At 41.9% G+C, this 25,951-nt stretch overlaps 1 protein-coding gene across 22 annotated transcripts in view; it reads right to left on the bottom strand.

The window, feature by feature from the left end:
* The window catches only part of Magi1 (membrane associated guanylate kinase, WW and PDZ domain containing 1), a 605,088-nt gene that overhangs the window by 60,580 nt on the left and 518,557 nt on the right, over window positions 1–25,951 (bottom strand). For 12 of the 22 annotated variants that reach the window (XM_055628570.1, XM_055628556.1, XM_055628571.1 and 9 more), the window contains exons 7-12: window positions 23,315–23,350; window positions 17,268–17,325; window positions 14,071–14,195; window positions 12,267–12,359; window positions 6,970–7,152; window positions 5,060–5,680 (exon numbers count right to left, since the gene is read on the bottom strand). In XM_055628570.1, the coding sequence (XP_055484545.1) occupies window positions 5,060–5,680; window positions 6,970–7,152; window positions 12,267–12,359; window positions 14,071–14,195; window positions 17,268–17,325; window positions 23,315–23,350 (1,116 nt within the window). Of the gene's footprint in view, window positions 1–5,059; window positions 5,681–6,969; window positions 7,153–12,266; window positions 12,360–14,070; window positions 14,196–17,267; window positions 17,326–23,314; window positions 23,354–25,951 lie in introns of all 22 variants that reach the window. The other 10 variants (XM_055628569.1, XM_055628555.1, XM_055628557.1 and 7 more) reach the window with 2 other exon arrangements.

The raw sequence follows: 25,951 nt of genomic DNA, 5'->3' as shown, positions 1-25,951 counted from the left end.
ATGATGGTTTTGCATGGCTTCAGAAGGAGGCGCATGTGCACACATACACAGATGGACAGACAGAAACACACTCAGAAGCACATAGACTCACACAGGCACACACACACACACACACACACACAAGCACATACTTATACTCATACACACACACGGGGGAGGGGGCTGATGCCAGTGCTGGACTGAGATGATGAACTTAGATACTGCTTCGCCTGTTTGGATGGATGAGTTAATGAACTAGCAACAGTGAATTTGCTGAGACTTAAGTGGTATCAATTTGCCTGTGGACTTCAGGCTTATCCATCTATATAGAAGATCAGCTTCCCAACAACCATGCTAGTGTGATAATTTCTACACATAAAATACACTCAGCAGTTCTGCTACCAGAGGAGCTGCTTTTCCTCCTCCTCCGCTCCTCTTCTTCCTCCTTTTTTTCTTTTTTAATGCCAATGACTTGTAGATGAAGCAGTCTACCCTAAAGCACCCGTGGTTTAAGAAAACAGACACAGACCCCAGCCTCCGGGACCCTAACATTTCATTACTTAAGAATCAGATCCTAAAAATGAACTTAGTGGCTTGATGAAAGAACTCTCTCTGTGATAGGGTTCATGTGCACATCGGAGAAGACCTCCCTTCCACTGTCGTTACCACCAGAAGCCAGTGATGGCCTCCACCCAAGACAGGGACCTCAGAACCCAGCCATCCCTTTCATTCTCTGAAGCAGACGGTGGGAGCAGAAAGATGGAGACCTCTGCTGCTTACAGAAGCTTAAGTGGGAAAGATGCAGCTCAGAGAACATACCCAGCCAATCTCAGACTTGATCCTCGGCACCAACGATACAGAAAGGCTTTTAGTAAAGAAAATCACTCAAAAGGAAAAATAAGTTTTGCCTTTATGAACTTAAACTCCCCTCTCCCAACCATACATACAGAGTATATGAGAAGGGATTAAAACTAGAAGGGGTCATGGGGTAGGAGCCTGGTTACTTACCTAACAACCAACAATGGAGCTTCTAAAACAAAACGCAGATGTCAAAACATCACAGAATGACATTAAGGCTATGATTTCTGGCTAGAGATCATCTCTGGTTCTCTCTCTCTAGCTCTTGTTAATAAAAAGCCAACCACCTTAAGGAGTTACTTCTGCTAACTGGCATTAGTAAAGCATCGTGAATGGATGGATCATTCACAGCTGCTTCTTGTTTATCTACATCATGCACACGAGGCAAACTCAGTCTCTTTTGTTGCATGCTAAACCAAGCTGAGGAACTTGCCTAACAGCCTCAGCAGAGAAGGCAGCACCAGGTATCCAAATGTTCAGGCTCCAACTCTAATGTCTTTTCTTTACAACAATGGAATAACTTATTTATGAATTGAGAGCACAAAAGATCCTCTAGCTCAAAACCTTCCTGGTTTTGTTTGTTTGTTTGTTTGTTTGTTTTATGTTTTTTATCTCTTTCTTTTCTTTTCTTTTTCTGGATGAAGAGATGAATGTCAAGAAGGGTGAGAGGCATTACTGTAAGGACACAGCCTAACCCAGAGGCCTGCTCACTCCCGATGGGCCCAGTTCAGCTCTCTTTCCCACAGGTGTTTTCTCTCCTAAGCACAGCATACATTCTCCATTTACCATGTGCTGTCAAACTTCTTGAAACTAAGTATTCTGTGTCAACACAGAGCTGTTTCTGAAAGAGAAGCACAGAGCTGTGCATTGGCTGAGCAAGCAAGGCTTTGTACACTGGGGTAAAGGTGCTTTGCTGACTGCATGTAAAGTACTCCTCTTAAACATGGAAAGCCCTGGACAGGGAAAGCGCTTCAGTATATTAAAGAACTACTAATTAACCACAGTCTAGCATGTTTTCCCAAACAACTCAAGAAAGGCTGCGGGCTCACAGTGCTGCTGGGAGGCAGACAGCTTACTGCAAGTGATGACACAGTTTTAAACCCTAACAAAGGAAGCACTCTCTTGTCTGGACAGCAGAGGGAAGAGGAGAGAAGGACGTGTTTGAGAAGATGGAGACAGGAAGGAGGGCTGTGCCTCACGAACAGACCCCCGAGGGAGAGCAACAGCAGGCGGGCGTTCCACTGAGAGACTGGGACAACGTGCAACAGCGGCCATGCGACAGCGGCCATTACCCGGCTGTGAATGAACCCCAGAAAGCGACTCCAGAAATTAACAAAAGCTTTCATCCTCTGCTTTATTTCCCTAACTGATGGGGAGGAGGTAACAGACAGAAAAATGCTGAAAATAAAAAGTAAAATGACAAGAACATCAAAACTGAACATCAAGAATGAACATGGGACTTAGGAACGAAAAGAGATGCATCCAATTTTGCCACAAGGCAAAACAAGCCCATCTTCTAAAGCACACAGACCCCATTCTCCCAACATGGATGCCCGAGGATCACAAACGATGCGGATTTAATGAGTTAATCAATCTGCTTACCATAGCTATGACAGAATGAGATTCATGAGCAGTGAACTGACCGCTCACTTCCTCATCTCATCCAGCTGCTGTCCTGTTTCTTCATCAAACATTCTCCTTACACCTCCACCCCCCACACACAGAGGGATGATTAAATATCAGCCCTGATGCAAACAACTAATGCATAGCACAACTAAATATATTTTTATGCTTTTGAGAAAGATTAATAGTAGCTGGTGATGGCCTGCCAAACTGCAGATGTACAAACTTCACCGACCTACACATAAATCAAGCACAGGGCGCGTGGTGTACTTTACAGACTGTCGCTGTTACGGTGATTTTAAATTACTCAGGTTGTGGAGTAAACCATGTAGATGTTGACTAATGAGGCAATATATTCTGGATCTTTCTATATGAATGTTATAAAATGTAATAGCATCAACAGAAAGACAGTCTCGGGAATTAAGAAGAGATACACTTAGTTAACATCAAGGGTTATATATATTTCTATAATCAACTCTTTGCTCTCTTAGGCAAACTCAGAATATAAGCCAACTTAGTAGATTGTTAGAAAACTAATTTTTTGGTCCCCTTAAAAGTGAACCTAATGATAGACAAGCCCAGTAAACAATAGAAACTCAACAGAAATGTAGGTCAAATAGGTTAGAGAGGAGGCTGGCTGTAAAATACACAGTATTTGGATCAGAGAGATGCCTGGTGGACCAGCCACACTTGTGAACAAGTATGCAAAATCAACTTTGTTCAGAGGTGAAGTTAGCAGAGCACTAGACTTGAGACAGCAGAACCAGAATTTGGTTCTACAAGGAGCTGGCCACTTTCCTACATCCCCAGGAAATGATAAAGATGAGGTAAGATGTTCATCCATGTATGAGAGCGCTCTCCAAATCACTGTTCTTCTACAGGAACTAAGGTCACCTTTTGAGATGAGCTTTCTGGGCATCAAGTGTTTGGTCTAGGAACAAAAAGAGACCTCAAGATGTACCAGAGTGTTTTGCCAAATCAGCCTGATCAATATTTGGTTTTTGTTTTGCTCTGTGTTTGGAGACAGCGTTTCTGTGTATAGCCCTGGCTGTCCTGGACTTGCTTTGTAGACCAGGCTAACCTCAAAGTTACAGAGATCAGCCTGCCTCTGCCTCACTGAGTGCTGGGATTACAGGCATGTGCCACCATGCCTGACTTTTTTGTTTGTTTGTTTGTGTGTGTGTGTTTTAAAATTTTATTTAGATAGGTTGTCACTATGTAACTCTGGCTGTCCTAGAACTCACTATGTAGACCAGGCTGCCCGCGAACTCATAGAGATCCACCAGCTTCTGCCTCCCTAGTGCTGGAACCGAAGGTGTGTGCTACCACATCAGCCTGCACAATGGTTTTGATGATTCTCCCAAATGTTAGAAGAAACATTCTCCCAAATGTTTAGCCAAGACAACAGTTGTGCTGTATTCTGGATTTCCTCTGATGACCCCTAATCACTTTGATCACACAATACGAAGCTCCAAGTGAGCACTTTTGTTGCAAGGAAACCACATTCAATAACTGACCTCCTCTCCAAGAACTAAAATCTGTTAAGCTTGGCATGGCATGCTGGGTAGGGTCAGTGGGGCTCCCATGAACAACAATCGGCTACAACTAGTTACAAGTTTGCAACATCCTGAGTACTTCTTAATGTGAAGTGCTGGCAGTACCGGAGAGGAGGAAAATGGGAGGCTTAGGCAAAGAGAACGAAAGAAGAAAGCTGAATGTCAAGGCTAAAATGATATGATGGGCAATCTACAGGATTATTTTAAAGGAGTAGAGTGCTCCGAATGCTAGGGTTAACGGACAATGATGTGCACATGTGTGTTAGCTTATTGAACTTATGTTCCAGTGAAAGAGAAAGAAATAAAGCATGAATACGGAATAATGACTCATGATCATGAGTCATTATTAAATTACTGATATTGGCTGTCATAAAGGTCATCACAATGATGATATATAGGGGGAATGTCATGGAGGTGTCTGCGGTTAATTTAGATCGCGGGATAGATAACATCCTGGGGGAAAATCTTTGAGAAACTGGGACCGGGAAGCACTGCAGTGGAAAAGAACAGTCAAGGAAGAAAGGGAGGCAGAGAGGTCCTGAGGCAGGAAAGGACAAAGCCCACGTGGCTAAATTCCATCGGAAGGAGCAGAGCAGTAAGAACTGAGGCTAGGAGAGGGAACTCAAGAGTACACTCTTCAGCCAGTGATGGCCAGGGAGAGACAGGAGTCTTCCAAGAGAAATCTTGTTTTTGAGAGACAAGCCTTATCTCTTCTTAAAAGACAGAGTGATTTGTTTTACAAAATCACTCTAGTTCTATGTGTGCAATATACTATATAAACATTATTGTGAAGAGTGTTCAAAGCAACCAAAGGACATTTTGAAAGAATTTTCAAATATGTAAGTGAAAGAAATCTAGGGCTAGGGATGGACCCTGGCAGCACAGTGTTAGCCTACCATGCTGAAGGCCCTGTGTTCAGTTTCCAGAGTCTCAAAAAGGAAATATTTAATCAAAACAGAAACAAAACCCAAGTAGTTTAAGACTAGTAAGCCAAGCAATGCACCGTAGATTTCAAAAGCAAAGAGCAAAACCAAGCAACATACCTCCTCGCTGCACCAACAGCGTGACTTCACTTCCCTTCGGACACTCGATCAGCATGTCCACGACTTGATTGTGTGTCAGCGCCTGCACATTCTTCTTATTCACCTCCACAATAAGATCCCCTTCTTTGAGGCCTCTGCAGCGGGGACTGTCAACAATCTGTTTCACCCTTTGGCCACCCCCACCAGGACTGTCTGCGATCGTAAAGCCAAAGCCCATTGGCCCTTTGACTATGTGAACAGTTATTAGCTCTGGCTGAGTGGCTATGGAGGAAGCCAAAGAGACCGTGTCATTGGGATAACCATGAGGACTGTTGGAAGCCACATCTGCAGGGCTGCTGGGCCTGGCATCCTTCATGCTGCTGACTTTGCCAGTTTTACTACTGTGGCTTGCTGGTGAGTCATAGGTCTCTTGTCCATTTACAATAATTGGTTCTTTGTCCAAAATGGCCACTGAGGTCACTAAGCTTGTATTAGGGTCATCCGGGTCAAAAGGCAATGGATAACCTCTGCAGAGTTCAAGGTCCACACTGGCACCAATAGGAATGGACTGGAAGATTTTTACAACTTGAGCATGTGTGTGTCCCAAAACGCAGGTGTCATTCACACTGACGATCACATCCCCTGTAAAAGGAAAGAATCTGGAGGTCAAACACCACCACCAAAAAATGTTGCTACAACAACATTCTCCTAATGTTCATAACCTACCCCCCAAGATTCATCACCTGGTATAGACCTTTTTTGAGCTAACAACGCTAGATAGAGAAAATTAGTAACTGTGGGAAAAGTGCTCTGATCCCTCCTTTATTCCTCCTGGAAGCAGGGGAGAAGGCTTCTCATGAAAGATGCTCCTCACCCACAGGAAGCAGCACTTGTACTTCAGGGTGTTCTCTGGTACAGGCCCCACCCCCACCCAGTTCTACTCAACTGCATAGTGAACCTACAGAAGAACTAAAGTTTCATCCACCCTCATTCTAGATGGGCCTTAGAACTACAAAAGATAGGTCAGTAAGAAGAAAGCATATACATTCATTTACAATGAGTTTAAAACCATAAACCGAGACTAGAAGAAGCTGGTGCACACTGACTTTGATAAACCAATGTCTTGCTTTCTAGTCCCATCTCGGCAACTCTATAGCCCAAGTCCATGTGTCCTCGTCACGTTCTTGTAACCTACTCCATGTTCACTGTACCAAGTGCTGAATGTCACCTTTGGGCTGCCACTTACTTTTGAGAGCCTGTCTCACATCCAGCTCAGTCTTTGTATTTAGGGAGGCAGTTTCAGGGTCTCACTATGCAGCCCAGATTTGTGATCTCTTGCCTCAGCTATCTGAGCCCTGGCATCACAAGTGGGTGCCACTACAGCTGGTTTTAAACTCATCTCAAATGCACTGATATGTGTCCCTCTTGCTGGCCTGTCTTTTTTAAGTCTAAGGCCCACCAAAATCCTCATGAGGGTGGAAGTGAAATTTGAGTTCTTCTGTACCTTCAACATGAAGTTGAAAGAAATAGGGTGGAGGTGCAGCCTGCACCAAGCTAAACCGGATTGCATATTTTAACTGGTAATAAAGTTTTCTTCTAGCATCTAATATCTTCTTTGTTAAATGGCAATATAATAGCCATTGAAAGAACACTGGGTTTCTAAGTTTGGAATTCACTTACTCAAATGGATTTACATTTTAAGGAAATTATTACTATACGAAGTAGCATCTAACAGGTCCCTGAGGTCAAAACACTTTCAAAGGTTTTCACCTGTACTGAGGGAGGTTTTTGTTGTTTTTAAGAAAGGGATCTAACTCGTGCAAGGTCTATAAAGGACACATAAAAAAGGAATCATGATGTGGTCTGCTCTTGTCCAGATGTGTGGGCAGAGGCCTCATGACATGGAACACGCGAAGGCCATGAGGACTCACCTGTCTCCATCTTGCCATCCAGTGCAGCAGGACCATCTAGGACAAGGCTCTTGATCTGCAGGAACTCATCAGGTTCGTCTCCTCCAACAACTGTGAAGCCAAAGCCACGACTGCTTTTGCGTAGCTTCGTGTGAATGAATTTGCCTTTCAATTCAGAGGGGTTTCTTGTAAAAAAAGGCTTGCCTGGTTTAGATTAGAAGGAGAAAAAGACAAGGAAATTCACCATGAGTAAACCTGTGAATGAATAACGGATGCTATGAGACAATGCAGAGGCAGCTGTTCAAGCACATGAATTCAGGCCTTTGAACATAGATGGGGCTCTTGGGGGCCAAAGAAATGACTCAGTAGTTAAGAACACTTGCTGCTTCCAGGGGAGCCAGGTTTGGTTTTCAGCATCACATAAGGTAGCTCACAATTGGTGTATCTCCAACTCCAAAGAATCTGATGCTTTTTTATGTTCCCAATGCCCCCACCCCCACAAATAAATATGAAAGATCCTTCTCTTGATTGCTGAAATGAGGGTGTTCCTGCCCACTCTGTTTAGGAGGTGGAAGTCAGAGTCACACTGTCATACATAGAGAACAGCTTTCTTTCTTTCCAGATAGGATTTCATGTAGTCCAGGTTAACCTCCAACCTCTTATACAGACAAAGATGCCTTTGAACTCTGGATCCTCCTGCCTCTACCTTCCAAGAGCTAGGATTACAGGTCTGCGGTGCAAGAATCCAAACTAGTGCTTTGGCATGTTGGGCATTCTCTCAGCTCCAGCTCTATCTCAGGTACATCATCTTTCAGGTCCAAAAGAACAGAAGATACCCCCCTACACACAAAGGGCTTAGTCATGTGACATTCTCCCTGAATTTCGGCCTATGAGGATTCATGGCTACTGGGCTGCTACAGCGTCCTAACAAAAAGCAAAGGGTCTCTGCTTCATTCCATGTTGGTTTTTCTCCCCTGTTTTGCAGTGTTTATTACAATGTGCTACTACGGACACAGCTTCTATGTATCAACTGAGTAGAAACTTTTAATGTTTAACCATATAAAAAGCTCAGAACAAAAATTCATGGATAATACCATGGTCATAGAGTGTAACGTGACACAAATGTAGTATCACTGCTTTGAAAATTAAAGGTCACTACTTCAAATGAGACCCCAAGGTCAATGGACTCGCATTATTTAGTTGCAGCTCTTAACATTTTGAAAAATAGCTAACATGTAAACATTGATAAGACTTTAAACAACAACGACCCCAACAACCAAAACCAAAATCAAATCATCCCACCAACAAACAAAAAAACCCGTAGGACATTTGGCTTAGAGTATTTCAAACAAACAAAAAGCAAACGCATTAGCTAAAGCAAAACCCCTAAACTAAACTAGTTACCAGCAAGAGCCACACGGCTTCAAATTCAGCCATTTTACTGAAAATAAACTAATTAGCTAGACAATTCTCACTCCTCACGTTTTTAAGCATGTACATACGTTCATATTTGTCTGTATTTGTATAGGTTGCATGCATCTGTGTATACATGTGTGTGGAGGCCAGAAGACAACCTCAGGTTTCACCCTCAGAAATGCTGTTCATGTCTGTTGAGACAGTATCTCTCATTGGCTTGGAGCTCAACAATCAGATTAGGCTGGCTGACCACAGAGCTTCAGGGATCCTCCTGTCTCTGTCTAATGGCTCCCTAGGGCAGCCATTAGAAGTGCATATCAACATGTCTAGCATTTTTATGTGGGCTCTGGGGACCATGCTCCTGGCCTCATGCTTATGGGGTAAGCCCTTAGCTAAGTGAGCTATAGCTCCAGACCTGTTCTAAAGATAAGTAACACTAAGGGAGTTTGAAAAGCCATAGAGAAATATAATTGATAAGTTTACGTAAAAACACGCATATAACATCGAAATATTAGATATAGAGTAACAAAAACTGCAGTGCCAGGGACAGGGAGTCTCTCTCCAAGCTGTTGGTCAAAAGATTACAAGAGACCTTCCTAAACCATATAGGCTATAGGCATTGATGTTGGCCGCCTCCCAGAATTTTAAGGTAGGTCTCTATTGCTGAAGACAACACACACTTTAGTTACAGTGCTTGAAAGAATGGCGGGTGCTGAAACTGACCTGGAAGAGCTGGCCCTCCCTGAGGACTGCCTTTCAAAGTATCTGAAGGAGCTATGCAAGCTGCCAAGGAAGAAAAAGAATCAATAATCCTACCTAAATGTAAAGGCTATGAACCACAGCAATGATCGATTGCAGGATGCTTGATCCCATTGCGAACCTCACGATTGTGATCTGTAAAAACCTGTTTCTAGTTGTGGAGTGGTTCAGCCCTAGCACACACCTTTAATCCAAAAGCTTTCTGTACACAGGATTAAAAGAAGTTGAATCGAGGTCAAAAGGTAGAGCAAGTAACCAGCTGACAGGGATTAAACAGAAAGAAGGAACTTTGAGTTAATGGGTACTTAAGACTGCATGGAGAAGAAAGGGCTTTTGGCTTTTTCCTTCTGGGATATGGATGAGGAGGAAGATTAAGTGGCTGCTTTCTCTGCCTCCCTGAGCTAGCAGGTTTTCACCTCAGTCTCTGGCTCCTGAATCTTTAGTGGCAAAATAAAATGACTGAGAGTTTTTATTATAAAATAACAATGACCAGATGGGAAGATATTCTCAATGGTGCAATAGTGGCCCTTTTATCTTGTGGGTAACCAATAACTGTCTTTTTGTTCTTAAGACCCGTTCAAGAGAAGGGAAGCCATGCCTGCTACTATACACTAGCCAACTATATAATGGCTGATTAGGTCATAGGACACTGGAGAACCTCCTACTGCTATATTCCTAAACTAATATATTTTAACTATATCCTAAATGCTTATGCTTTTGTTCACAAATCAGTATAGTTCATCAAGAATGCTTCCTTTAGCCATTGTGGAGACTATTACAGAGATCCACAACTGGCCAAAATGCAGAGAATAAGGGATTCATCTACAATACAATCTCTATACCTAAGGCTCAATGAACATCATGGGAGAGAGGCAGAACGATTTTAAGAGCCCGAGGATCAAGATCCCTGATGCTGAATAGTGTCTTCTAGGTATGACAGAAAGTTGCCCTCATGAAATCTCAACATTGTGGTTGCCTAAACAAGACATATATACATGTTGACAACACCAGCTAAAGCATGCAAACATGGATAGAGGCCCATCTCTAGAACTACAGACAATCAATGGCTGCAGAGAGAGAGAATTCATTTTCTTCAAGTACAGGTTCCCAGATAGATTATCCAATCCTAGGATATCAGTCTTGAACACGTGACATTCAAATGACACTAAATGGACTCAGTAGGTTTATCTATGTGTGTGTTTGTATATACATGTAATAATAATAATGATGAAGAAAGAAAAGATCATGGATTTGAGAGGTAGTTGGTTGGGGGCACGAGAGAAAATAAAGGGGGACAAAAAAGGGTGAACGGAAACGATGTAAATATAGTATTCAGGTATGACAATCTAAAAAAAAATTAAATGGAAGAAAAAGTAGAACTTCAGAACTAAATCACAAAGTTGTATCCCCTAAGTCCTTCTCTGCATTCTCTGTTGGAATTTCTAGGGTTATCTCAAGCAGTGGTCATATGCATCTTTTCTAATTTCATTTCCTATGCTCTGCCCTTGTTATAACCTCCTCATATGCTCTAGTTTTTTCTATCAATATGTGTATATATATATAATTTTTATTTTTTAAAGAGGGAGAAAAGGAAGTTACATGTGCCTCTGCACTTAGCAGCCTTGGCACCCAGTTAGGAAAGTTATTTTTGGTTAGCTATAACTAAAAGGCTTTAAAAGGTCTCTGGGCACACACACAAATTTTAATTGCATATTTTAAAAAGTCCCTGGCTCTTACAAAGAAGGCTCTTTCAAATTGGCTGTAGTCAGAGGTCTGCTCACAAACCTCTCCAGTGCAGTCCAAGGCTTATTGGAACCTCAAAAAATGGCAGCCTTGTAATTGTGGTTAAAGAGAGGCAAGACTTAACAGGATTTGGCAGGCAAAGTCATCTGCCAAGATGTGGGGAGAAGGATGGCACCTCCAGTGAGGATTTCTGGGAGACAGCTCCTAAGCCAATTATCAGGTGAAAAGTTGAGGAAGGGGAAAATGGCTTCTGAAATTCACTTGGAGCTGTGGAAGCCAAATGGCCTAGGCCTCACAGAAGAGGAGCTTGAGATAAACATCAACCGCTACTGACTTGTCAGTGAAGCTTTCCTGGACTACATTATTAAAATATGCGATACCTCCACAACATTTCCAGCCTTGTCTTCTGCTTGATTTGTGTCCTAAGAATTGACTACTTTAACACGGTACATGTCTCACTGACTGGCTTGGTTTCCTTCTTCCTGAGCCCATGCTGAAGGAGAACTGTGCAAGCATTAAACTCACTAGATGTAAGCTCCATGGGGATGCATTTGCAGATTCAGGGAGTAGAATCTGAGTACTGTCTGGTACATATGAGGTAGCTTAACAATTTCTGTTGAAGGACTGAATGAGTAATGAAGGGCACGATGAACAGATTCAGCAGGATGCTGAAAAGGCTGAAAAGACGTGACCAGGTATCGCTACCTTTCATTGTTACTACAGGTAAAATTAGAAGACGTGAAAATGTGCCATGCAGCTTGCCTGGATTTTAACAATACAGACAACATCAGAATTTTGTATTAATGCACATTTATTGTGTTGCCTGGAACCTCAAAGTATCTGACACTGAGTTTTAAAAATACTGTGGTCTCTGGATCACTCATTCCCAACTCTGCGATGGTTCTGCTCCTGAGGGACATCTGACCATGTCTGGGCACCTTTCTGATCATCACTGGTACCAGCGGGAGGTGGTTATATACTGCTGCCACTGAGTGAACAGGGATGTTTCCAAGCACCCTATCACTAAGTGCTTAAGACATCCTTCTCTACAAGGATTTATCTACCCGGAAGGGCCAACAGTGCTGAGACTTAGGAGTTTCAAGTCTTCATTGTTTAAACGAGACTTTAGGACTGGCAAGACAGCTTGACCAAAGGTGCTTCCTGCCAGGTCTAACAACCTGAATTTGATCCCTATGACGCACCTGATGAAAGAGAGACTAATTCCAACAAGCTGGACCCTGAGCTCCACACGCATATGTGATATAAGTGTAGGGGTCACGCACACATACATACAGGCATGCACACACTCACACACACAGATTCAATCAGTATAATGATGAAAATAAAAGTGATATTCTAGAGCTAAAACTATGATGCGATAAAATAAAAACCCAAATTACCCTGAAGTGGAGCTTCCCTGGCTGGCTCCGGATTGCTCGGGGGATGGGAGGGAGCAACGGGAGGCACGAGAGATGCATGATCTTCTGTCCATTCTACGAGGAAGAAAAGAAACAGTTTCCTGATCTGTCTCTGAACGGCTGTGCCACTTACCTTCTTGGTAACAGTCAAACCCGTGAATGAATCAATAGCAGGTGCTGAGTAAAAGAAAAAACATCTGACCTCCCTTTGTGGTAAGGACAGTGAGGTCTTTCTCATGTTTGATCTCTGGGTTAAAAAATATGACATAGCGGGTAAACAGGTTTTAAATGAAAACAAGTTTTGTTTTGCCTTAAGTGTGAATTCACCTGAAGGTAGCCAGGTGAGAAAGAACCTTCTGTAGGCTCAGTGACGGGTGGGCTGGTCTGCTGAACCTGCCTGTCTTGCACGGTGAGTTTGATGAAATTACACAACATCATTTGCTGAGACACTAACTTCTGTTGTCTCTGAAAGCCAAAGGGAAGCCACTGCCAGATCCTACATGCGGGTCTCATGAATGCTGCAGCGAGTGGCCTTCGAGATGTACCAGAGTTACCTGACTCAGCTAACACATCCAGCTGGATGCACTCACAGCTCAGACCACATTTGCTGATACTACTATGTTTTACCATCTCAGGAAAAAAATATTTTAAAAAGTTATTCTTAAATAAAAAAAGTAGATTAAGGCAGAGACTTTTTCAGCTGGTAAGTAGGCTTTCTCTCTGCAGTTAAGAGTAGCAGCTGGCTAGTCATGGTTTACCAGCTAAATTGGGCTTCATGTCTGCTTTTATATAAACAGAAGGCAATACCTTTCACTTATTTATTTAGTTTTTTTTTTTTGGAAACAGGGTTTCTCTGTGTGGCCTGGAACTCACTGTAGACCATGCTATCCTTTCACAGTTTTTTAAAAGGTTAAAACTGGGCATTTTCTGAAACATGAAAATTATGAGTCTCAAATTAGTGGTCACAAAGTTTTATTGACACACATATGCCTATATTTACATGTTATCTGTAGCTGTTTTTATGCTATAAAGATGAGTAGTTATTACAGGAACTATATTATACTTGGAGGGTATAAAGCCTATCATTTAAAAATTGTAAGGAAAAATTGAGAAAACCCTAAGTATTAATAAATGGATGGCTGCATATTAGTAGAAACACTCATTAAATGACACATCACTCAGCCATTAAAACTGAGGTAGCTATAATAAATCTTCAAGCAGGTTCAAGAAATAGAAAGAATAACCAAGTTGCTCAAGTACACACAGAATATATTCACCCAATAAATTGTCTTGCTTTTGATATTTGAAATTTGTATATGCCAGAAAAGTTCTGCACAGATCACCTGAGAATGGGATGGGGCAAGCCATGGGTTGTTTTGAGTTATACAAACTTGTAACTTCCCAGTAGCACTCAGAACTATCAGCTCCGATTCTTCTGCGCAGGGTTTCTAATATAAAAAGGGAGTCCAGAAACTGCTTAAAGTAAAAAATGTTAAAGGGGCATTGGATTTAGGTAGGGATTGCCATACAACTACTTCAGGAGCTCAGATCCCCTCACCCACAGAGAGCGTGCAGGCTAAGCTCCTTTCCTAAGCAAAGCAGAGGTCTGAGCGCCTATGCAGGGGCGCCCCCTTCTGCCGTGTGTGGGTTGTGCTGTGGGGGGAGGGGCGGCTAGAGGAGCAGAGAGTCTATCATCGAGGCCCGCTCTGACCACACGGGGGTGTCAGTGCCTAGGCTTCGCCCCACATTCCCAGCTCAGGCAAAAGCCTCCAGCAAAGAAGCCAACCTTCCGGCTGTGGTGGCTGAGGTGGTGTCTGCTGCTGCTGCTGCTGCTGCTGCTGCTGCTCAAGCTGTTTCTTCCTTTTGGCTTCTAGGACTGGGTTTTCATATTGTGTCTTCCTGTTGATGTGGCTGGGAAGAAAGGAAAGCAGTTTTCAGGTCGGAAATACTCATTCCGGTGGCAAAAGGCTGAGTAAGTCCTTTAGTTGGGATGGGGAGAAGCAGAGGGTCTGGTGTGGATGTTCAGACAGGAAGAAACGAACAGGGTTTCCAAGACTGGCTGGGTATGTGCACTAAGAGCTAGGAATGCATCTTATTAGAAATTCCTAGCAAGTGTCCTGAGGCAAACTGCATTCTTACTCACACAGCAGAAAGTCCTTGTTTCCAGGGAATGTGTTCCCAGAGCCCCAGGGAATCCTGAAGCCCAGGATAACACCCAGTCCTCTACCAACTATGGTTTTCCCTCTGCATCTGTACACGCCTATGACAAGGTTTAACTTATAAAACAAGCATAGTAACATAGCAGTGAAAACAGTTTACCTTAGCCCTTAGCAGTCTCCTCATACACCTTCTCTTTCTGAGCCACCCAAAGGCACTTCTGCCTCGTCAGCATGTTTCAGCTGTCCGTGCCACTACCTTTGTGCCTGGGTCCATCATGAAGTTAAGCAGTGGACACCCGAACACAGTGTATAACACAGTAGCAGCGGACCTGGCAACTGAGATGGCCAGTAAGTGGCTGACAGGAAAGCAGCGCATAAAGCATGGCTGCACTGGACGAAGGGGTGCTCCACGCCCTAATCTTCATGGACCAGCAAGGAAGGGGAGCACCTCATGCCCTGAATGACACTCAACTTGGAACTTAAATTCTTCCTAAACTTTCTAAAGCAATTCCCCCCACCCTCAGCCCCCAACCAAACGTTGACCTTCAGTAGGTGAAATCACAGAAGCGCAGAAGCCAACCATGTAAGTAGGGACACGTGGCATTTTATGGGGAAGGAAAGTTTACCTCTGAGTAGTTCCCTTGGTCTGACACTTTTAGCTAGCATGCTCACTCAGCTATGGCTGCTTTTGAATTCTAGAACTTGAGCCAGTGACTGTACCCATATATTTCTTTTTTGTTTTAAGATTTATTTATTTATTTCTTATTTATACATAGTCTGCCTGTACCAGATCTCATTACAGATGGTTGTGAGCCACCAAGTGGTCGCTAGGAATTGAACTCAGGACCTTTGGAAGAGCGGCCAGTGCTCTTAACCTCTGAGCCATCTTTCCAGCCTTCTACCCATATTTCAAAGCTATCACCTGAGAGGGGAGAAATTTAATTCAGCAAGAAGTATATTCTGAATTACTGAAAATTAAGAGTCAACTATGGTTGCAATGTTATCTGTGAACACAATGCAAAACTCTTGAAAGGCTTTATACAGCAAGGTGTGTGGACGCCTAAGAGTAAAGTTAAAAGAAAAAAGTTAGTGAAGACTAGCATCTGTCAACGATGTTAATCCACTGACCAAGTGGAAAGACCAAAATTACAGTCTATAGGCAAAGATTCTCCGAAGATAGCTAACTAAATGTGATGTGTTTGAAGTGACAGAGACTCAGACATTTTAGATGACTATGTAACTAATAAGGCCAGGGCAAGTATACACATATACACACCCCATCCACATGAGTATGTTTTTGCATGATGGCCTTATTTATTTTGTATCTATGGTAAGCATACATAAATGTACATACATAGATGGTTATACACACACACACACACACACACACACACACACACACACACACAGATACATTTTAAACCAACATTAGAAGCTTGGGGGTATGCCTACTATGTTATTTAAAACATTAAGTATTGCTTTTGAAATTCAAACTTTTTAAAAAGGGGTTAACAAATAAGGTGGACAGATTATTTTTAATTCTTATGAAAAGGATATTTGCCTTTTGATTCCTTTAGACAATTTAATTTTACAGAATTTCCTACCACTAACGTGCCCTGTGGATCAGGCATTAAAAGACATAGGGAACAAGATTTGAGTAAATTAACATCTTCAACATGGCACCCAGCTGCATCCCTTCTTACTGAATATACAAGCTAGCTGAGTACCAATGTAATGCCGGCCTCATCTGGCGAAGCCTCTCTGTTCATCTGTATAGAAGATCTTCGGAACTCATCAAGGAAATGAACTTTATGAGGGTCTAGAAGAATGACTTTGCTTGTGTACCTGATGATGAAATTTCTCTCTGTTCTGTAGAGGAGAAGCAGGACTTGTACTGTTCAAGGGCAATTGCTATAATAGACTCCTGTAACTGCTTTACAATAAGACTCTGACATCTTATTGTGGCCTGGCATTTTTACAAAATATGCTCCTACTATAGGGTCATTATACAAGTAACTTTTTGTTTCCAACCACATGAGAAAATAAAAAGGAGGCCTTTTATCGTCACTGTAGCAGGAAGGATAACGATGATAGAAAATTTATATGGCATTTGCCTTGCTCAAAGGAATTGTATTAGTTATCTCCCATTTTCCTCACAGGAAAAGACACGATGTATGTTGACACCGGTGATGTTTTCTGTACTCTACCTCTTGGTTAGTTTTAAAATTTTCTTTTAATACCCTGCTAATTGGTGGTTCTAGACATGACAAAATAGATGTCCAATGAACAAAGTCCTACAGAAGAGATTACACTGAGGGCTGAAACTCCTGGGGACAAACCAAGAGGAACAGATAACAGGTCCTGCCTCTTACCCAGCTTCCCAGTTCAGAACTCTTGGCAACATTTCATGAATTATTAAGATTTGGCTTACCCTTTTAGAATGGCATAATGAATAAGTAATTACTGCGAAGTTCAGACCTATGCATGAAAATAAGTAGGCCAGTAAGCAACACCCCCCCCCCTGCCCCCGGAAAGCACAGGCTGCTGTGTAAATCGGCTCTCCTAGATCCTGGTCTTCAACGGACACTCAGCAGCACGTGCCAGGCCTACTGAGTCTCGGCGATTTGGAAGTTAACAAAAGGCACGCGCACGGACTTCCTCTCTCAATTTCTTCAGGTTCGGTGAATATTTACTCATTCTTCGTATTTTCATTATACAATTATATTACTTCGAACCTTGTAACAATGCCAAGACGTGTTTAGCACAATGTACATAACTGTACAGGAGCGTGAAAGTGGTATGTGGGTTATCCACGGTCACTTACTCTACATAGTAGACACCATAGACAGGGTCTTCAATCTTTTCCCAGCCAGCAGGCAGCTCTGCAAAACAGAATAACGTTAGAGGAGGAAGAAGAAGGAAAAGAAGAGGAGAAGGAGGACGAGGACGAGCAGGAGGAGGATCAGATTCCTGAAGAGCCAGGAGCTCAGCATTGAGTTAGTCAAAAGAGAGTGATGCGCACGAACACTTTGAACCCAATTACAACCGTGTAATCTAACACAAAGAAGCGTGTATTATTTACACTTTGTTCAGTGTACTTTTCTACACGAAAAACAGCTTTTTATCCACTGGTGTTTTACTTAAGAAAATAAAACAATAAAATGCATTCCCAGCTGCCTTCATTATCAGCCAAGTATTAAATTAGATTTTAATAGAAATACTTAAAACGTGCCATGAATGCCTAGTTCTTACCTTGCGTATTTATAGTTTTATCTTTCTGTTTCCAGACTACCTTGCCACATAAGCAAAAACTCATAAAAATTACTTCCTTTTCATTTTCAACTCAATGGTCTCATTTGATTTTCCTTGAAAAAAAAAATTAAACCTGCATCTTATTTTCTCTTTGTTCCTAATTAAAAACACGACTGAGTAAATGAAAATGACAGGCGGGGCTGGGTGCCTGAAGTGCACACTCTGTCTGTCACTCCCCTCTTCCATGTGTGTCTTTCTGTCTTTCCAAAACTTTACTTATGAAAGACAGTACTGGCAGCTGCTCTCTGCTGTGTGCAAATATTCTTTGGAGTGTCTCCCTAGGGGGCGGAACACAGACCAGGTCACACTAGGGAGGCCAGGCTGCTCTCACACTTCCCACGCTCTGGTCTTCCCTGCTGGAGCACAGGACTGTCAGCATGTACCAGCACCAATGCCCATGTGCATCTTTGAAATGTCGGGGTCGAATGGCAGCAGGCCGAGAGTGAACTCTGCCTCCTAAGGTTTCATAGCAAGATTGGAAACTCATCCATTAATAGGTTCCCGAGTTCCGTTAGGTGAGTCTACGGCAGGAAAGCCCACTGTACTAGACTCTTCTTCTTGGGGAAAAAAAAAACAAAAAAAAACAAAAACAAAAAAAAACGCACTTAGGTTGCATTTGTGTCGGCCAACAGTCCTTTCAGGCAGAGCAGCAATTACTCAACTTGGACGTTAAAGCTCCCCTGATCTGTTTAGTTAAGGCAAGCTTGGGCAATGCTATCCTCCGAGGTGAATCATTATTCCTAGAAATCATTGGTCAGAGGGCTTGAGCACCACGAATACTAGACATCCCACTTAGTTTGACCCACCTTTATTTTTAATTCAAAGAATTGTGTAGTTACTATTAATTTATTTTTGAGATGGTAATACAATCACACCATTTTCCCCTTCCCCCTCCAAACACTTCCATGTACCCCTCCTTGCCTTCAACTTCACAGTCTCTTTTTTTATTAACTGTTGTTACATACATGTGTATGTCTATATGTGTACTATGTGTGCATGTGTATATATATATATATATATATATATATATATATATATATATATATATATATATGTTTATTCCTATATATAACCTATTCAGTCTGCATAATGTTATTTGTATGCAAATCTACAGGGCTGACCATTTAGTATTAAGTAACTAATTGGTGGGTTCTTCCTTGACGAAGATTATTTCCCACTGAGAGCATTCCTTAGTAGCCAATAGCTCTTTGGGTAGGGCTGAGTCCTCATGGGTCCTCCCTCCCATGTCAATAAGACTTTAGGGGTGTAGCTTCTGACATTCCGAAGAGACACTCTCACAGCAAACTCCCTGATTTCTTAAAATCTTTCTGCCCCTCTTCCTCACCTGAGTCTTAGATGTAGGATTTGTTCTACAGATGTATCCAATGGAACTAATACCAACAATGAACATTTTGATTGGCTGATTTTTCTCTGAAGGTCTCCAGCTGTTGCAACAAGAAGTTTCCTTGATGAGTGATGAGGATTTAGTACTTGAAGATTTAGAGCTAGGAGCCTCTAGTGAGAGCCGTGCAACATTTGACTTTCTGGGTCTAGGTTACCTCACTCAGTATGTTTTCTAGTTTCACCCATATACCTGCAAAGTTCATGACTTGACCTTTCTTTGCAGCTGAATAGTATTCCATAGTGTGTGTATACGACATTTTCATTACTCATTCATAGGATGAAAGTGGTTTCCATTTCCTACTTATTGTGAATGGAATAGCAATGAACATGGTTGAGCAAGTATCTGTAGAGTATGATGCCATGAGTCCTTTGGTCATATGGCAAAGACTAGTATAACTAGGTCATATGCTAGATTTTATTTTTAGCTTTCTGAGACTTCTCCATACTGATTTCCATAATGGCTGCACCAGTTTGCAATCCCACCAGCAGTGAATGAGGGTTCTTTTCCCCCTCACCCCTTTTTGTATTTGTTATTAGTTGCTTTGTTAATATTTGCCATTCTGACAGGGGTTAGATGATCTCTCACAGTTGTATTAATTGTATTTCCAATTGCTAGGAATGATGAACACTTTTAAAAAATATTTTTAGCCTCCCCCCCCCCTTCTTTTGAGAATTCTCTGTTCAGGTGCAACGCCTGGTTCTTTCAAAGGGCCATTTGTTTTTTGTTTTGTTTGTCTGTTTTTGGTTTGTTTTTAGTACTTTTTATATTTTGGGTATTAATTCTCTCTCAGATGCATATCTAGCAGAAATTCCTTCCCATACTGCTGGCTTCTCCTTCACCCAGTTGATTGTTTCTTTAGCTGTGCAAAAGCATTTTAGTTACAGTTTTGTCCACACCTGTTAATTGTCACATGCAGGGAATGATCTTTGTTGTCAGCTGGTAAGGGCCTACCATGTGCCGCATGGAGAGGTATGTGGTCTGGGAGTATCAGAGTATAAATATGAGAGCCAAGAAAGAGAAGGTGTAGCATTTGGTGTTGGCATGTGGCATGGAGCAGTTTGGAGAGACCAGAGATAGTGAAGGTTCAGGGCACAGTGGCATAGAGGAGAGTGCAGTTGCCGGAGATTTGCATAGAGCCCTAAAAGAACCCTTGACCCTAACTAACTAGGAGAAGTAAAAGGGTTTGGGTCCCTTCTCCCCACTAACTTTTTCTCTCTCCTACCTAAGTTTGGGAGGTTGGTGGAAAGGAGGTAGAGGCCTAAACACCCCAAATAAAGTAGAGTTTTAAAAAAGACTGCTACAGGCAGCTTTCTACAACATTTTGTATCTTGCTCTCTCTGTTTACACAGCTCGTGTCTTTTGACTGGAGAACTGAACCCATTGACATTTAAAGTTATCAACTAAAACATACATTAGCTGCAGTTGTCCTGTTGTTTTTGGTGGTGTGGTGTTCTCAGTGGCTTCCTATGTCGACACCACAGTGTCTCCGCTATGCTCATTCCTTTGTTTAGCTGACACCATTGCTTCCTGTATTCTCTTTAGGTTTGATTTGTGGGTTGTAAGCTCTTTAAAATACTTTATATCATAGAAAGTTTTTCTTTCAACTTCAGTCACTCTGGGTAGCTTTAGTGGGTATAGTGTTGTAGGCTGTCAACCATAGTCTTTTAGGACTTGGGATGCATTGCTCCAGGCTCTTCTGGCTTTCAAAGTTTCCATTGAGAAATATATGTTATTCCTGTGGATTTTCATTTATATATGACTTGTACTTTTTTCTCTTGGACTGTTTGATACACTTTTGTTTGTTATTTCTACTTAGTGCTTTAATTATGATAGGTTGTGAGGATTTTCAAATATTGACAGTTACCAACAACCACATGGAGTCATGCATGTGCACAGAAACACAAGCAAACTAGTTACTTAAAGCTCATGTTCTGTTCAACTTTGGCTGCACATCCAGAGATGTTGACTTAATGGCATTTGCCACACAGGTTATTCCTGCAAACAAAGAGGCAGCTCTCTCCCTCTCTCTACCCACCCAAGTACTAAAATGAAAGATGGGTCCAATTTGTGCATATTGATATAATATGACCTTTGTTGGTAATATCAGGTCTTAAAGCCTGATGGCAATCAAATGCCTTACAAAGCTAGAAATTACCAGTTAAATAAACATGAAGCAGAGAAACATTTTCAAGCAAAGGTTAAAATGCAAATTGTTGCACAATCATGGGGTAGAAGAATGAGTGAGAGTGAAGCATATACTATGTCTAATTAAACTGGACCTCCTACCAAAGCCTAAAATACTTGACCTGATTAGCTTCAAATAAAATGGTGGAAATACATAGTTGATTTTCTTAATTTGGCAAACATTAACAGAACCACTACTGTTTGCCTGTGAATATGTTAGATACAAGGAACTCAGAAGGTTATGTATAAGCCATTACCTGTGTTTTGGTAGAAGTACAGGGAGGGTACAAGAAACCACCCCAGACTTGAACCCCCGAATTATCAAAAACTTAACATTCTGGAGTTGAGAAATGCAGTTAGTCGGCTGGTATTCCCGAGTATGGAGGGCTGGGGTGATAGCTCAATTGGTATGTACTTTGTGTACTTGTACACACACACAAGTTAAACATTTCTGCAACAGATGAACCAATTCTGTAAATTTTTGAATTTTTAAGGCTAAAACTCATTTTGAAATGAAAAGATAGATTTCTCACTTCCAATGTGGTAATTAACTTAATAACAGGAATTAGCCTCCTAATGCTTAAAATAGAAATAGGTCATCAATTAAAAAAAAAAGGAACTGTTTGTCCTAGAATTTGCCATTTGGTTTTTGGAAACTGAAAAAGGTCAGAAAATATTTAACCAAGAAACTGTTTACATTATGTTTTAAGCAAATATTCCTGAAGACACACTGCCTGTGCCTACAGATGGATGGCGGACGGGCAACACTCTTCAGCCTGCTACGGGGATTAGAGGAGGGTGAGATACTTCTGGCATAGCTCAGATGCAGGATTGGAATTTAAGAGTCCATGTTGGCTTTGTTACTCTGTGTCTGTTTAATAAATATCTCTGTACACAGCTTTCCCCTGGCTCACCTGAATGAGAATGCTTGTTCTAAGAGGATATCTTACAAATGATGAGGAAAGAAAAAAATGAGGCTAAATTCTATGCTTCAGCTCTACTCAATCAATTTTATGTGTATGCAGAAAAACCAAAAGCAAATGAGAACAGTAATCAATATAAGATACATCCATGTTGCCAGGAATTAAGACAATCATAAAACGAAAGCAGACTCAGTAATCTTGAGAGTCCACTCACACTGAAGACAAATGATCTTCTACATAAAACAGGCAAGTGTGGGCCACTTTTCAATCAGCCAAGACTCTCCCTTGCAATTTACTAAAAATACTTGTGCTTTTCCATGTACTCTTCAGTGATGCCTCAGATGGACTGCAACTAGCTTCAAAACTGCTCAAATCTCAACATTATCACTTCACAGGGAATATAATGTAATATAGTCCTACAGCAAAGGAAATTCAAATCACTCCTAAATTTTAACTGCCACGGTGGTGAAGAGCTGATTTACACTGACACATACTTTCTACTGAAAATGGCACAAATGAACACTGCTACTCAAGACTCTGCCTATAGTGACGGGGTCAGAGCACACAGGCCCCTGACTTAAAGACATTACAGTCCTGACACTCATCAAATATACAGCACCTCACTGGAATGATTTTATTCCACATAGCAATCATTAAAATTGTCCCCTGAGCATGTGTTTTACTTGGCTTATTTACATTATTCATATAAACAACCATGCAGCCTACACAAATAAAGCAGAGACAGATTACATCCAAGTCTAAGGGTCATGGCATGCATCCCTCCACTTTCTTCCCCAATTCTGAATTTAAAGATTACTTATCCCTAATTTATTCTCATTTTAGCCTCAATTTGCTCACGCTGTTTCTTTGTAAACACTATGTATTACACACAGCTCTGCTTGATGCTTGCCATCCGGTACACTGCCTTTCATGGGCAAGACAGGCTGAAGAGTGTGACTGGACAAGAGCAAAGGCCAGGTACAGAGGGGAGTAAGCTGTCCCCCGTGTAGGGTAATCACGCAACAGCAGCGGGTAGGGAGGCATTACCTAGTTCACTGTCCAGCTCCTCGGTGTGTACCCCTTCTTCTCCAAAGGAAGAGCAGGAATGAGACAGAAAAGAGAAAGACAAATTCAGACACCAGCACCAAGAGAGAAACTCCCTCAGAAAACAGCAGCAAAACCATCATTACAGTGTCCTTACCTGAATTGTGGTTTGTTTCACTGGCTTTGGCTAGTAAACTCCTGACCTCAGTGTAAATCACAAAATGGTAAGAGCTGATATTGGCAAAATAATTAGATGGCTCATTTCCTTGCTTGTCAAAATGTTATTTGATTGGTTGTAAAAGATGACAAATACCTCTGTGGTTTCCATGTTGTTAAGTGGGAAGTCACTTATTACAGACCTTATTTGCAGCAAACAAAGCTGTGAGACCTTTCAATATTGGTCCTTTTAATCCTTCAATAATCCTCTCATCACAGAAGCAATTACACTCACAATTAGAGCATTACTTAAACTTAAAAGTAATGCTGCTTGAAAAATGGAAAGTGAGGTCGAATTGAAAAAGGAAATTGTATAATATACCCAGTGTCTCTCAAGAGGGGCTAGAAAGATCAACTATGTCATGGTAATACATATTAAGGAAGTGATGCTTGAAGGCTACACCATAAAAGGGCTAAGGTAGAGTTCACTGATTTTTTTGTTGTTGTTTATTTATTTGTCCATAAGCTTTCTAAGCCAATGGTTCAGAAATAGTCAAGTGAAAATGTGCTCAATTATTTCAGCCAGCAAAACAAGTCAAAATCCTTTCATTCTTGACCTCCTCTGGCTGTCAATAAAACAAGTTGGTTATTACTGAGATGAGAACATGGCACAGCACACAAAATTCATTTTGTTGCTAAAAATCTCCCTAGCCACAGGCAGTTGGGGGCTGTTGCCTACACTGGAAGGAAGCTATATGATCACAGAGGCAAGGGGTTTCAAACCTCTTTCCACAGTGTATATGCCGGTGCTCAGGGTACTTTCTAGAGTGTCTCAGGTGCTAGCCATTTCTCAGCTAGTCCTGGTAGCTAGTTTAATCGCGGATCCCATCTCTGCCTCCTGGAAGAGCCTACAGACAGGCTGTCATGGCTACCTGGCACGAACAGTCAGTTTTGACTAGCATTCTTTTGTTGTTGTTAAAAAAAAAATGAAGTTACCAGATTTAAATAAAATTGTTTGCAAAATGCCCATTTAAGGTATTACCTAGTGAGGCTTTTAGGTTTGTTCATTTTTTCCCCCTAGTGCATATGTGCCAGCCACTGTGCTAGGGGGTTGCTACATCAGCACAGAGGCAATGACTCTTTCGAAAGAAAAGATGTACAAAGCTAAACAAAATCCAAGGAGATTAGACCATGCCTTATTCTCGAGATTACACTACATACTAGAGTGACTTGACGATATCTGAAGCCAAGGTCATGGAAATGATATCTGAGCTACACTGTGAAGGATGCAGAAGTGTCAACAGAGATGACTAGAATTTAAGCTTTGTGAGAGCTGGATGTTTGCTGTTGTATTCACTGACACATCTGCAGGGTCTACAGTGTATGTGTCACAAGGAAGATATGCAGCAGCTGTGAGAACTGTGATCACGGTCCATGGAGAAAGAACTGCGTAACCAATCGTTAGGCAGCGACTCGGCGAGGCAAAGCAAAGGGCAGGGCAGAGAAGAGCGAGGGTGGTTGGACAAGCAGACTACAGCGGGCAGTTAACTGAGCAACCAGAGAGCCACATGCAGAGCAGCAAAGACGCCTTCACATTGACATGGAAAAAAAAAAAAGTGCTGAGAGCCACAGAAGGAAAGGATCTAGAGAGGAGGTGCGGGTGAACTGTATAGGTAGGAAAGAGACCAGGGAGCTCCAGGAATATTTAGGAAGCCTGCGACTGGAGCTACCTCGTGCATTAAAAATGGAGGCGAAGAAACGTGACAGCTCAATGAGACTCCTGAGTGTGTAACCATTTACTCCCAAATGATGCAGGGAGCACTAAGGACAGGTCAGTGAAGGGTCAATAGTTCGGTTTCTAATTAGCCTGAGTCTGAAATCTCTTGAGGTAACATGTTGGGACAAAAACCCGGCAACTAAAAACATTGACCTGGAGCTAAAAGGCAAAGGTCAAGACTTCTAATGGTACTAGACAATGATCAATGGCCACAGGAGTGAACAACATGCTGTGGGTCCTCACTCAGTTGAGCGAGGCAACAGAAAGCGCAGCACCCTCCCGACTGTGAGAATGGCACTGTTGTGCTGCATCCCGTGCGTGGGCGACCAGAAGATAAAGCCACACAGGTGCAGTAGGTGCGAGCAGTGGAGCTTTCTTGGTCTGTGTCCTAACAGCACACAGTAAGGCAAGGCAGCTCTGCATTCACTTGCATCAGAACCACAAACTGACACTTGTCATCATGTGATTACATGTTTATGCTGTCTGCACAGACATATTCTAAATGAATAAAATATATGATTCGAATGCTGAAGAGATAATTACTCAATGAACCGCACTTGAGCGGGATGTACACTCGCGGTAAAGAAAAATGCTGTTAATATAAAGAATCAACAATCTGGTAAAAAAAAGACATTCAGTAACTCTTCTTAACGGCATTTCATGACAGTTTTTCTCAAGAAACGGCTCTGCAACCTTCTATCATCTAT

Source organism: Psammomys obesus, unplaced genomic scaffold, assembly GCF_907164565.1.
Source record: "Psammomys obesus unplaced genomic scaffold, mPsaObe1.curated_primary_1811, whole genome shotgun sequence".
NCBI lineage: Eukaryota > Metazoa > Chordata > Mammalia > Rodentia > Muridae > Psammomys > Psammomys obesus.
Note: the sequence above shows the minus strand (reverse complement) of the source record. Positions and strands in the feature narration are given on the sequence as shown.